Genomic DNA, 13,267 nt, shown 5'->3' with positions numbered 1-13,267 from the left:
GCTGAAGCATTCATACACAATGGATAAAAATGCTTCTCCCTTTCAAAAGGTGCCATCAAAACAAAAAACATCACAACATAAGACAACAAATACACGCAGCATACATACTTAGGAATAAGGAATACAGTGCAGTAATTATTTCCAGTGGTATAAAAAATAAAATCTAAAATGTAATAATAATAATAATAGTAGTTATGTATTTATAATAATAATGATATATGTATATACACTGAACAAAAATATAAATGCAACACTTTTGTTTTTGCTCCCATTTTTCATGAGATGAACTCAAAGATCTAAAACATTTTCTATATACACAAAATAACCATTTATCTCAAATATTGTTCACAAATCTGAAAAAATCTGTGATAGTGAACACTTCTCCTTTGCCGAGATAATCAATCCCACCTCACAGGTGTGGCATATCAAGATGCTGATTAGACAGCATGATTATTGCACAGGTGTGCCTTAGGCTGGCCACAATAAAAGGCCACTCTGAAACGTGCAGTTTTGCTTTATTGGGGGGGTCTGGGGGGGTAAATAAGTATTTGGTCAATAACAAAAGTTCATCTCAATACTTATTGAGATGACCCTCTCCAAGTTACCCTGTAGGTGTGGTCTTTGAGATATGAGGTGAGGAGGGAAAGTGCAGAGCCTGAAACTCCAAGTTCTTGGAGAGTGCGAAGGAGGATCTGATGGTTCACCGTGTCGAATGCAGCAGATAGGTCCAGACGGATGATGACAGAGGAGAGGGAGGCTGCTTTAGCCGTGTGCAGTTCCTCAGAGACAGCAAGGAGGGCAGTTTCTGTTGAGTGACCTGCCTTGAAACCAGACTGGTGCGGATCCAGAAGGTTGTTCTGATGGAGATAACAGGAGAGTTGTTTAAAGACAGCGCGTTCAAGTGATTTAGACAGGAACGGGAGGAGAGAGACAGGCCTGTAGTTTATAACATCAGACGGGTTGAGAGTGGGTTTCTTTAGGAGAGGGTTTACTCTTGCCTCCTTGAGACTGTTTGGAAAGTGACCAGAAGTTAGAGAAGTATTGATGAAATGGGTGAGAAACGGTAGAATATCAGGAGCGATAGTCTGAAGGAGGTTTGAAGGGATAGGGTCCAGAGGACAGGTGGTAGGGCGGGCAGAGGTAATGAGGGTAAGAACCTCACTTGGAGAGAGAGGGGAAAAGGAGGTTAGTGTGTTGGTGGAAGGAGGGTCTGGTGACCCAGCGGTGAGTAATGGTGAGTCAGAAAAAGAAGAGCGAATATCATCAACCTTTTTTTCAAAGTGGTTAACAAAGTCGCTTGACAGAAGGGAGGAGGGGGAAGGGGCTTTGGGGGGGTCCAAGAGGGTGGAGAAGATGGAAATAGTTTGTTGGGGTTAGAATATGAAGAATAGATCTTATCTTGAAAGAAAGTGCTTTTTGCCAGAGAGATGGAAGACGAGAAAGAGGAGAGGAGAGCCTGATAGGTTAGAAGGTCGTCATGGTGTTTGGATTTCCACCATTTCCGCTCTGCTGCCCGAAGGATGGTTCTATTAGCACGCAGTGCATCATTTAGCCAGGAGGGGACTGACGAGCCTGCCGAGATGTGAGAGGACAGAGAGCGTCCAGAGAGGATGAGAGAGTAGAGAGGAGAGTTTCTGCAGCAGAGTTTGGAGGCAGGAGTTGGAACGAGTCAGAGGAAGGGAGAGCTGAGAGCACCGATGAGGCAAAGGTAGAGGGGGAGAGGGAACGAAGGTTACGGCGGACAGGTGCAGAATTAGAAGAGATGAGTTTGTTATGTTTGGAAAGGGGTAGAGAGAATGAAATGAAGAAGTGATCGGATGTGTGGAGCGGGTTTACAGAGAGGTTAGAAGTAGAGCAGTTCCTTGAGAATATGAGATCAAGGACATTGCCAGCTTTATGAGTTGGTGGGGATGGAGACAGTGAGAAAGCAAAGGCGGTTAACAGAGATGTTAGTTCGTCTATCTTCCCTGTCTGGAAGTTGAAGTCTCCGAGAAGTACAGCGGGAGGGCCAGTTTCAGGGATGTGTGAGAGGAGATTATCTAATTCCTCCAAGAAGTCCCCCAAGGCGCCTGGTGGACGGTAAAGAACAACAATGGTTAATTGTATAGGATGGGTTACTGTGACGGCATGGAATTCAAAGGAGGAAGGAGTGAAGTTAGGTAGCTTGAAGAGGGAAAAGCTCCATTTGGGAGAGAGCAGGAGACCAGTGCCACCTCCTCTGCCAGTGGGTCTGGGTGTATGGGTGAAGGAATATGCTGCGGAGAGAGCTGCTGGGGTGGATTAGTTGGATGGAGTAATCCAGGTCTCAGTGAGAGCAAGGAAATCCAGAGACTGCAGGGAGGCGTAGCCAGAGATGAAGGCCCATTCCCAAACCGCCCCCTACACCCTACCCCTCCGTTTGCGCGTTCACGCGGAGGGTCCGCCATATTGAGGGCTGTTCCAAAGCAACGAGTGTGGAGGGGGAGTGGGCTATCAAGCCCTCAAACAGCGAGTCTGCAGCGGTGCTGACTTGAGACCGGTCTCTACCTGACCGGAGTCACGCTGTGTGTGTCCGTCAGGAAACACGCTGTTTACAAGTAGTTCCAGCAAACATCCACTGATAAATTGCGATGTTAACAACCTCATGATAACCTCATATGTTTTTAACTTAGGATCATACCTGTGTTTAGTCTAGAAAAAGGTAAAGGTGTGCATTTTATTATAAAGTTGTGTATATTTACAGACCGTTGCAAAAACTAAGAAGCTTATAAACATCAGGTTTAAAACTAAAAGAGCTTTGAAACACAATGAAAGATGTTTGGAGTTTTATTTGAGTTATTCATTTAAACGTTTTGTCTAAGAGATGCTGATTTGAAATCGTTGTTACATACAGTTACGGCATTTCCTGTTTCTGCCGGAGAGAGGGGAGGCTGTCCCAAAGCTTGCTGCTGTATTTACTCCCTCCATCTGACAGGAGGGAGCCTCGTTGAGCTGCGAGTGTGGCTACAGACGGAGTTCACTCCATCACGGAGGGGTAGGGTCGAGGGAGTGGTTTGGGATTGGGCCGAAGTCAGCCTTAGGAACAGCTGACTGGCAGTTCCACAGGCCGCCTGTAACTAGATGTTGGATCTCAGTGGAGCATGTGGGATAGACGAGAACAGGCCGGTTACAACGATTAGGAGATGCACAGGTCAGTAATAATTGCAAGAGGACACATAAACAGGAATGGAGAATATACACATGTTTTTAGCAAGAGTGGATATAAACACCAGCGATACTTAGCTCAATCAAAGTAGGGTTTGCCTCCTCTTTGCCTCCCTCGTGACTCCCGCAGGACTCCCGCAGTACTCCATTGTCTTCATCTGTCTGAAGCTGACGCTACAGGAAAGTGCTGCCTAAAATGGTCACCAGTCCTGATTGCTGAGTTGTCACAGCTGTGTGGTCACGCCCCTTTAACCTCTTCTACACCGCACCCCCGATACCGGGGGGGGGGAAAACGCGTCATCTGCAGATAACAGCGTCTGAGGGCATCTTAATATTCAATAAACTATGAATGTTTTATATCCATGTAACGGGAAGAAACTCAGCTAACTGATCTTTTTTTTTTTTTTTAAACCCACAAAGCTAGCGCTTAGCCTATGAATTAGCCACGAGCGAAAAATGCTAACGGAGTGTTGCACAGAAACTCACTCATAACACCCTTATTACTTATCGTAGCTGCACGTCCAACCCATCGATCTGATCGTGAGATGACACAGAATCGATGGGTACATACATCATCACTCCATGATAAGAACTTACGAAGCTATTAACAAGAACAGACATCAAAACATGGCGCTAGGCAGAGATGGAGTACTCGAGTCCTGGACTCGGACTCGAGTCGGACTCGCGCACTGATTGACGCGACTCGGACTCGTGAATTCTCGCGCACGATGACTTGGACTCGGACTCGTGAATTTTTCCCCCTACGATGACTCGGACTCGACTTGTACATTGACGCTCCGACTTGGACTCGAGCAAATTTTCTCTGGAGTCTGATGTCCTCTATCCTGGCGTGTGCACCTGCGAGGCGAGTTCACGTACTGGGCCCCGCTACTCCAGTCTAGAGATGTCTAGAGACACACCCCGCATCGTGCTGTATGCTTTCACACATTCTGCTTCCACATTGGAAAAGAGCAGCGCAAAATGCTCGTTATGTGGAAACAATATTGAAGAGAAGGCTCCGTAACACATTACTCTAAGGATTGAGTTCAGACATAGAGGCTGTCTTGAAAACTATCAGAGTAATGCGATCTAATCAATAAATAAAGATTCAGCTGATAACACGAAAGCACATGGCTACTTAACATGCAGAATGACGCTAAGTAGCCATGTGCTTTCTGGGGCTAAATCTTTATCAGTAAACCGATTTAACCGGTAAAAGTTCCTTCAAAATAAGAGTCCCGATCTTATTACTATCAAAATAAAAGTGCAAAACGAAAACTTTACCATAGGAAAATATTGGCATACAAATATAATCACTTCTTTAAAAGGTAACTCATTTTAAATATAGTTTATTTATATATAATAATACAAATATTAATATTAGAAATAAGCTTTATATTTGTATAGCACCTATTACAAGAATTGTAGCCAAACTCGCTTCACAGCAGTTCAATAGACAGATTAGTATAACATGACAGGATAAAAGCAATGTAGAGGAGCAGCTACATTTCAACACATATATCCACGAAGATTAATACATGAAGACTTGTGACTCGGACTTGACTTGGACTCTTCTTAGGTGACTCAGACTTGGACTCGGACTCTAACACAAGTAATGATGACTCGGACACTCCTTGGGTGACTCGGACTTGGACTCGGACTCGAACACAGGTAATGATGACTCGGACTCGACTCGGACACTCCTTGGGTGACTCGGACTTGGACTCGACTACGACTCTCCCTTGGTGACTCGGACTCGACTACGACTCTCCCTTGGTGACTCAGACTTGGACTCAGACTCGAACACAGGTAATGATGACTCGGACTCGACTCCTTGGGTGACTTGGACTCGGATTCGACTACGACTCTCCCTTGGTGACTCGGACTTGGACTCGAAGAGTGGTGACTCGAGAGTGACTTGGACTCGTGAATTGGTGACTTGACTACAACACTGGCGCTAGGTAGCTAAAAACGGCAACATAGCTCACCTTGGTCAAAAGTGGTCTTCAATGGCATTGAAACGATAAAAACGCTGCTGAAGTTAATCCATAGGTTAATCCAATGTGTCTGTGTCCCTTTGAAATGATTTCTGATAATCCATAAGCAATAAACCTGCTTTTCCGTTTCCAGATGTCAGAGCGGGAGATAGGTTCACTCTGATGCAAACCTGCATGCACAAAGCCCCCACCTTTTTTTTGTATTACCATGTGTGTGTATGGGGAAATTCCCCTTCGATTCTATTGGCTCTAACGTTCAAAAAGAGATGTCAATCACCAAAATCGACCAATGGGTTCCAGAGAAACGGTAAAACCCCCATTTCCACCCAAATCACCTCAGAGGTGGAGTTTTTTTTGCTAAACCTCTCTAAAAAGGTAACATGTCACTTGTTTTGCATCAATCTTGATACAGGGTACTTATTATATGTTGTACTTTGGATTCCTAAAGCTTTTAGTCTACCTTACCATCATTCAAGGGTAGTTTTCACTATAAGTAAAAAATAATATTTGGACGGACACTATCATTTACAGTTTTTTTACTATGTTCAATCTGAATTTTCTTTAAAATAAAAAACATCTATTGATTCTGAATTTTCTACATCTAACTCACAGGTTTATCATTACTTTGAGAAAAAAAATTATTGATTTAACCCTTTTAGAAGGGAAGATATGGTCATTTGTTCTGGGAATGTCATTTTCGAGCCTTAACAGGTTAATTAGTTAACTCTGCATTCTATGTAGAATGTGATTTCATCTGTTATATATTTGTGTCTTTGCGAGCTGGTTGAGTAGGCCGTTGCACTGTAAAGCGCGTCCTTAATTGATGACTGTGATGGTGGATGAAGTCGAGGGGGCACGCTCGTGAACTGTCAACACCCCTGCTGCACTGTACATTTTTTTGTTCCACGTCGGACTCCTTAAACCCAAGGTATTTCCAAACAGTGGAATTCGTTTTACCTTTCTTGTTTACGAGTTGCTCTTGTTCTGCCATCTTCGCTCGCGCTGAACTCACACAACTAATGTCACTCACAACCTGGCCGAGAGGGCTTTTAGGGAGGGGCGAAAGCGCACGCAGCAAAATTATCTTTTTATTTCAATTACGTTGTTTTCGTGATCGCTGCAAGCCAAAATATTGATTAACATACGATTAATTGCACAGCCCTAGGTTGTGTACATTAACAATGTATACAGGAGCTGTGTGGTCAGCAGCATTAGACTGGTTGCTTCAGCGGCCACCTGGTAAATGTGTGTTGCTTTTTACGTTTAACTTTTAGAGCAAAACACGTCTTTCTTTTCTTTCTGAAAGTGAGTTGTTAGGAGGGCGTTACAGCTGGGGTTTGGCATAAACTGTTCAAGTGGCTCCTAGTATACTGAGTCACAACTGAAGTAACAATATTAAATATGCCTTTTGGATCTTGACATTATTTCATATAGCCATAATCTTGTAAAAAGAGTTTTAAAAGTCTTGGGAGATTACAGTGCTGCAGAAAGTTGTAGCGCTGTATGGTAACTATAGTCTGAGACTGATCAGTTTTGTTAATCCCAACACAGCTGAAGCTGCGGAGGCCGACATGGAGTCCAGGGTGAAGGAGAGAGAGAAGGGGTCGGAGGAGGAGAAAGGAGAGGAGAAGAGAGAGGGGAGGAGGAGCCGCTCCTCCTCTACCTCCTCAGAGGACTACATCATCATCCTCCCTGACTGCTTTGACACCAGCCGGCCCCTGGGGGAGTCCATGTACAGGTACCGGTCCCTTTGCACTTCAGAAACAGGATGTGTAAATATTAAATATTAGGGCCATCAGCGTTAAGGCTCGCCATTCATCTGGAAACCTAGTTCAACCCAAAATCCCTACCATAATTATTGAGTGGACCGCACGTTTACAAGTAATTACAAGTAATAGTAGTTATAAATCATGCTTAATCACAGATTGTTATTGTGATTAACTTGATTAAAAAAGGTTTTAGCAATTGACAAAACTTGTTAATATAAGAACCATGTTATTTGACCCTAAATGGGCAATCACATATTGGTTGGTATTTTCTTCATTGCACTCATATTACGCATAAAAATAGTCCTAATACAGCTACCTGTATTACACTGTTAGTATTCATTATTATACCGGAAGTACTGCCTTATTACATCCATAGTACTCCCTGGGTGCTGTACAATAGCTGCCCACTGCTCCTAGAACTAGGATGGGTTAAATGCAGAGGTGAAATTGCTGTGTGTGCCGTTTGCATGTATGTTTGACCATTAAAGAGGGTTTCATCTTCCGATTGTATCTATTGCACCCATATTACATATAATCATACCATATTACACTGGCATTACACCCCTATTACATCGTAATTACACCCATTTTACACATGTACACAGCCTGTCAAATGACTGTATCTCCCAGGATACACAAACCATTTAAGGGTTCAAATGTTATTTTAGTAGACAAGGACTTCCAGTGGCAACCTCGGTCTGCATGTTGTCACATTCTGTTTAATTCTTTGTTTCTGTTTCATTGCAGTTCAGCCTTGTCCCAGCCTGGTGACATCACAGCTAAGACCCCCACAGACCCAGAAACTCCATCGCCCGACCAACCGGGCCCCTCCGCCCCAGAGGGGGAGCTGGGGGGGCTAGGGGAGGTAGATGAGGCTGCGGCGGCCTCAGTGTCGGGGAACAGCAGCGCCAACGACATGCTCTGCACGTCCCAGACGCTGGACGACGAGCCGCTGACGCCTGAAGTGGTGGCCCCCCCCCTGACCACCGTCACCCCGAGGTCAGTCTGAGGGGTGTGGTACAAACACAGCTGCTTAATGTGCTGCATTTGGAAAAGGCTTAGATCAGGGGTCGGCTACCATTTTAATATGAAGTGCCATTACAAAGAAACATTTTTATCAGCGTGCCGACGATCGTGAATTATCAACGGGGGGAGGGTGAGGAGCTCAACGCTCGTGAACTGTCAACAGGAGGGTGGGGGGAGCCTCGCTGCGGGGAAGCAGTGTGTGGACCTGTCAGCGCAACTTACATGATGCCGAATTTAACAAACTAATTTTTATAATTGGTTTGAACGGCATAATAATAAGGACGATCGCCCGTTCCGCGATTCTCCAGAACACACATGTTATGATATTAGGGTCATGTGAAATGAGATCGCTGTCACTTTAAGAGAGAGAGAGGGGTGTGGCGTCTGCATGTGTGTGTGTGGATGGTAGAGCGAGAGTGAGCGAGCGTATGTATGTGAAACGAGGCAGCAGAAAAACAGAGGTCTGTGATGTATTTTGTGAAACAGAAGAACAACTAAATAAATGCAACGGGCCCCCAAGAAGAGCTCGCCTCTCTCCAGTCATTTCAACTAAAGTGGGTTATTGAACCTGAAGCTTGTTGCTTCTGCCCTGGGAGACGACAGAGAGTCATCCCCCCTGTTTCCTCGACTACGGTCTGGGAGCCGACAGGAAAGTTCAACACACAGAAGGCCAGTCCGCTCCTTTGTAGCATATTATTTCGATGAGCAGATCGCCACTGGGCTTTCAACTAAAAACACAGCCACGCAAAAACTGCGGCATTTGTACAGCTCCATATGGGTACTGCAATTTGTGAAGTGCTTTCCTCTGTGGGGAAACGATCAGCACTGCACCACGGAGGAAAGCGGCAGAAAGTCGCCTGGAGTTAAGAGCGGGGCTGCGTTGAGTGCATGGCTTCCTTCTGCAGGTAACAGGGAGACGCGCTCTGGCGGCGGTCTCGTTCAGGCTCCGAAAATACAATTTAAATATTTTCACACTTATTCCACTTATTCCTAGTGTGCCACTGGTTACGGTGCCACCATTGGCACGCGTGCCAGGGGTTGCCGACCCCTGGCTTAGATCAACCTTCGCCAAATATAAAAATATCATATGATAAACCATACCTGAGAACAAAAATACGCAACATCAATAATTTATTACATTTTACATAAGGGTTGAGATCAACTCCCCCCAAAATATAATTTGTTTTTTAGAAACTGCATTGTTATTCACTGTTGAAGTGTAGTGCTGAGGTCTGTTGTTACAATAATAATAATAATAATAATATATCATATTTTTATAGCGCCTACAAGCACTAATGTTAGCCATTATTGTTGACTATGTGGTTAAAGTTGACAATAGGTTTGCAGATTCATTATGTGCATTGGTATGTTCGATGTTCCAGTTCAGCTTTAGTTTGAAAATGTGCAGCATTTGTTTTTTTATTTTGTTTGAAAAATGTTTAAGGGTGACTTGGAGTTTGTTGCAGTTGATATAACCCTTTGAAAATGTGTTGCTCTTCATGCTGTGCAGTCCGGAGAACAGAGGAGAGACAGATGCTGAGCCAGCTGCTGCTGAGGGAGGAGCAGACGGCTCTGAACTGTACCGAACTGAGGGCGGTAAGCACATCCCTGTGTCTTCATGAAATAACAAGAAGGCCCCTCACACGAGCCCTGTCCGTCAGGAGTTTAAGTTAGATTTGAAACACAGGTGAGGAACCTTTCCCAGGCTACGGTCCGGATACACAGCGAAACCTGTTTCTGACCAAAAGACACAGACTTAGTGAGATCAAATTAGTCCATCATTCAGTTTGTTTGTAGTGGCAACTTATTTATTCCAAAAGTTGACTCTAAGGTACTCGAAAGGAGGGTCAGGCCGATTGTCGAACCTCAGATTGAGGAGGAACAATGCGGATTCCGTCCTGGTCGTGGAACGACGGATCAGCTTTTTACTCTCGCGAGGATCCTGGAGGGGGCCTGGGAGTACGCTTATCCGGTCTACATGTGTTTTGTAGACTTGGAGAAGGCGTATGACCGAATTCCCAGGGAGTTACTGTGGGAGGTGCTGCAGGAGTATGGGGTGAGGGGGTCTCTACTCAGGGCCATCCAATCTCTGTACTCCCAAAGCGAGAGCTGTGTCCGGGTCCTCGGCAGTAAGTCGGACGCATTTCCAGTGAGGGTTGGCCTCAGCCAGGGCTGCGCTTTGTCACCAAACCTGTTTGTAATATACATGGATAGGATTTTGAGGCGTAGTCGTGGGGTGGGGGGGGGGTCTGCAGTTCGGTGGACTAAGGATTGCAACCACACGCAGATGATGTAGTTCTAATGGCTTCATCGGTCTGCGACCTTCAGCACTCACTGGATCGGTTCGGTACTGCAGTCGCTTTACCGCACCGTTGTGACGAAAAGAGAGCTGAGCCAGAAGGCAAAGCTCTCTGTCTTCCTGGCCATTTTCGTTCCTACCCTCACCTATGGTCATGAAGGATGGGTCATGACCGAAAGAACAAGATCGCGGATACAAGCGGCCGAGATGGGTTTTCTCCGCAGGGTGGCTGGTGTCTCCCTTAGGGATAAGGTGAGAAGTTCAGTCATCCGGGAGGGACTCGGAGTTGAACCGCTCCTCCTTCGCGTCGAAAGGAGCCAGTTGAGGTGGTTTGGGCACCTAGGCAAGGCAAGGCAAGGCAAGGCAAGGCAAGTTTATTTATATAGCACTTTTCAACACAAGGCAATTCAAAGTGCTTTACAAAAAATGAAAGAGATTAAGAAAATGGCATTTAAAATCAGTCATTAAAAAGAAAAGCTAATAAAATAAACATTAAAAGAAAAAATACATGGATAAAAGTTACAGTGCAATTAAACATTAAAAGAAAAAAGTACATGGATAAAAGTTACAGTGCAGTCTAAGATATGAATAGTTCAATTAAAAGCAGCGACAAAAAGAAAAGTCTTCAGCCTGGATTTAAAAGTAGTAAGAGTTGCAGCGGACCTGCAGGTTTCTGGGAGTTTGTTCCAGATATTTGGAGCATAATAACTGAACGCTGCTTCTCCATGTTTAGTTCTGACTCTGGGGACAGAAAGCTGACCAGTCCCTGAAGACCTGAGAGATCTGGATGGTTCATAATTTAGCAGGAGGTCAGAAATATATTTTGGGCCTAAACCATTCAGTGCTTTATAAACCAGCAGCAGTATTTTGAAATCTATTCTGTGACACACAGGAAGCCAGTGTAAAGACTTCAGAACAGGAGTGATGTGATCCACTTTCTTAGTGTTAGTGAGGACTCGAGCAGCAGCGTTCTGAATTAGCTGCAGCTTCCTAATAGATTTTTTAGTGAGACCTGTGAAGACACCATTGCAGTAGTCGAGTCTACTGAAGATAAAAGCATGGACAAGTTTTTCCAAATCCTGCTGTGACATTAGTCTTTTAATCCTAGATATATTCTTTAGGTGATAGTAGGCTGATTTAGTAACAGTTTTAATGTGACTGTTGAAACTCAGGTCAGAGTCCATGACTACACCTAGATTTCTGGCTTTATCTGTTATTTTGAACATTGCACACTGAAGCTCAGCGCTAACTTTTATACGTTCTGCCTTGGCTCCAAAAACCATTACCTCAGTTTTATCTTTGTTTAATTGGAGAAAGTTCTGACACATCCAGTCATTGATTTGTTCAATGCACTTACTCAGTGTTTGAATTGGAGCATAGTCTCCTGGTGAAATTGTTACGTAAATTTGTGTGTCATCTGCATAGCTATGGTAACTTATTTTGTTGTTCTTCATTATCTGAGCCAGTGGTAGCATGTAGATGTTAAAGAGAAGAGGCCCCAAGATGGAGCCTTGAGGAACCCCACATGTCATATTTGTCAACTCAGATGTGTATTTACCTATAGAAACAAAGTTGTTTCTGTCCTTTAAGTAGGATTCAAACCAATTCAGAACTGTTTCCGAAAGTCCCACCCAGTTCTCCAGTCGGTCTAGTAATATGCTGTGGTCAACAGTGTCAAACGCAGCACTGAGATCTAATAATACTAACACTGAAGTTCTGCCACTGTCTGTGTTTAAGTGGATGTCATTAAAGACCTTTACAAGAGCAGTCTCAGTGCTGTGGTTTGGACGAAAGCCTGACTGGAACACATCAAAACAGTTATTTAAATGCAAGAAATTACTCAACTGTTGAAAAACAACTTTTTCAATGATTTTACCTAGAAATGGGAGGTTTGATATGGGCCTGTAATTGTTCATTACTGAAGCATCTAGATTATTCTTTTTTAAGAGCGGTTTAATGACTGCAGTTTTCAGGGCCTGTGGAAAAATACCTGAGTGAAGAGATTTGTTTACTATATGAAGTAGATCTGAGGCCATGCAAGGCAAAACATCTTTGAAAAATCCTGTTGGAATAATATCAAGGCAGCAAGAGGAGGATTTCAGAAGTTGAATAATGTCCTCTAGGTTTTTATCATTAATCTGATGGAATTGTGTCATGATGTCTGAATTGATGTTAAGTGGAGATAGGGACAACACATTTGCTGTTCCTGATGCAGAGGCACTGACTGCTTGTCTGATTTTCTGAATTTTGTCAGTGAAAAAGGAGGCAAAATCATTGCACGCCCTGGTGGATAGAAATTCAGAGGCTACTGACACTGGGGGGTTAGTTAGTCTGTCGACGGTAGCAAACAAGGCACGTGCGTTGTTTTTGTTTTTGGTAATGATGTCAGAGAAGAACGATTGTCGTGCGTTTTTCAATTCCAAATTATAAAGGCCAAGTCTCTCTTTATAGATTTCAAAGTGAACCTGGAGATTTGTTTTTCGCCACCTGCGTTCAGCTTTTCGACATTCTCTTTTTTCTGTTTTCACGCTCATGGCCTTTCTCCATGGAGATATCTTCTTGCCAGACACTTCCTTTACCTTAGTTGGAGCAATGGCATCTATAACATTTTGAATTTTTGAATTAAATGATCTACTAGCTCATTTACTGAGATGTTGGCAGGGGCAAGTGTGGAAGAGAAATTCTGAGTAAACATTTCCCTAGTATTTTCAGTTAAATATCGCTTTGTGGTTACCTCTTTTTGAACATTTTTGTGAACAGAAATAGAGCTCTCAAAGAAAACACAGGAATGGTCAGAGAGTGCAACATCAGTCACCACAACCTTAGAGATATTCAGACCCTTTGAGATAATTAAGTCCAGAGTGTGCCCCTTATTGTGCGTGGGCTCCGTCACATGCTGAGTCAGTCCATAGCTATCAAGAACACAAAACAGTTCTTTAGCCCCTCTGTCCTGGGGGTTGTCAACATGGATGTTCAAATCACCAACAATGACT

The 13,267-nt window shown here is 44.0% G+C and overlaps 1 protein-coding gene across 1 annotated transcript in view; it reads left to right on the top strand.

Annotated features, from left to right (window-relative positions):
- The window catches only part of LOC117560058 (next to BRCA1 gene 1 protein-like), a 65,303-nt gene that overhangs the window by 40,006 nt on the left and 12,030 nt on the right, over positions 1 to 13,267 (top strand). Inside the window, 3 exon segments of the mRNA XM_034236808.1 lie at positions 6,732 to 6,918; positions 7,697 to 7,948; positions 9,486 to 9,571. Of these exon segments, the coding sequence (XP_034092699.1) occupies positions 6,732 to 6,918; positions 7,697 to 7,948; positions 9,486 to 9,571 (525 nt within the window).

This window comes from Gymnodraco acuticeps, unplaced genomic scaffold (assembly GCF_902827175.1).
Source record: "Gymnodraco acuticeps unplaced genomic scaffold, fGymAcu1.1, whole genome shotgun sequence".
NCBI classification, from domain to species: Eukaryota; Metazoa; Chordata; class Actinopteri; order Perciformes; family Bathydraconidae; genus Gymnodraco; species Gymnodraco acuticeps.
This window is presented reverse-complemented; position numbering and strand designations above follow the sequence as displayed.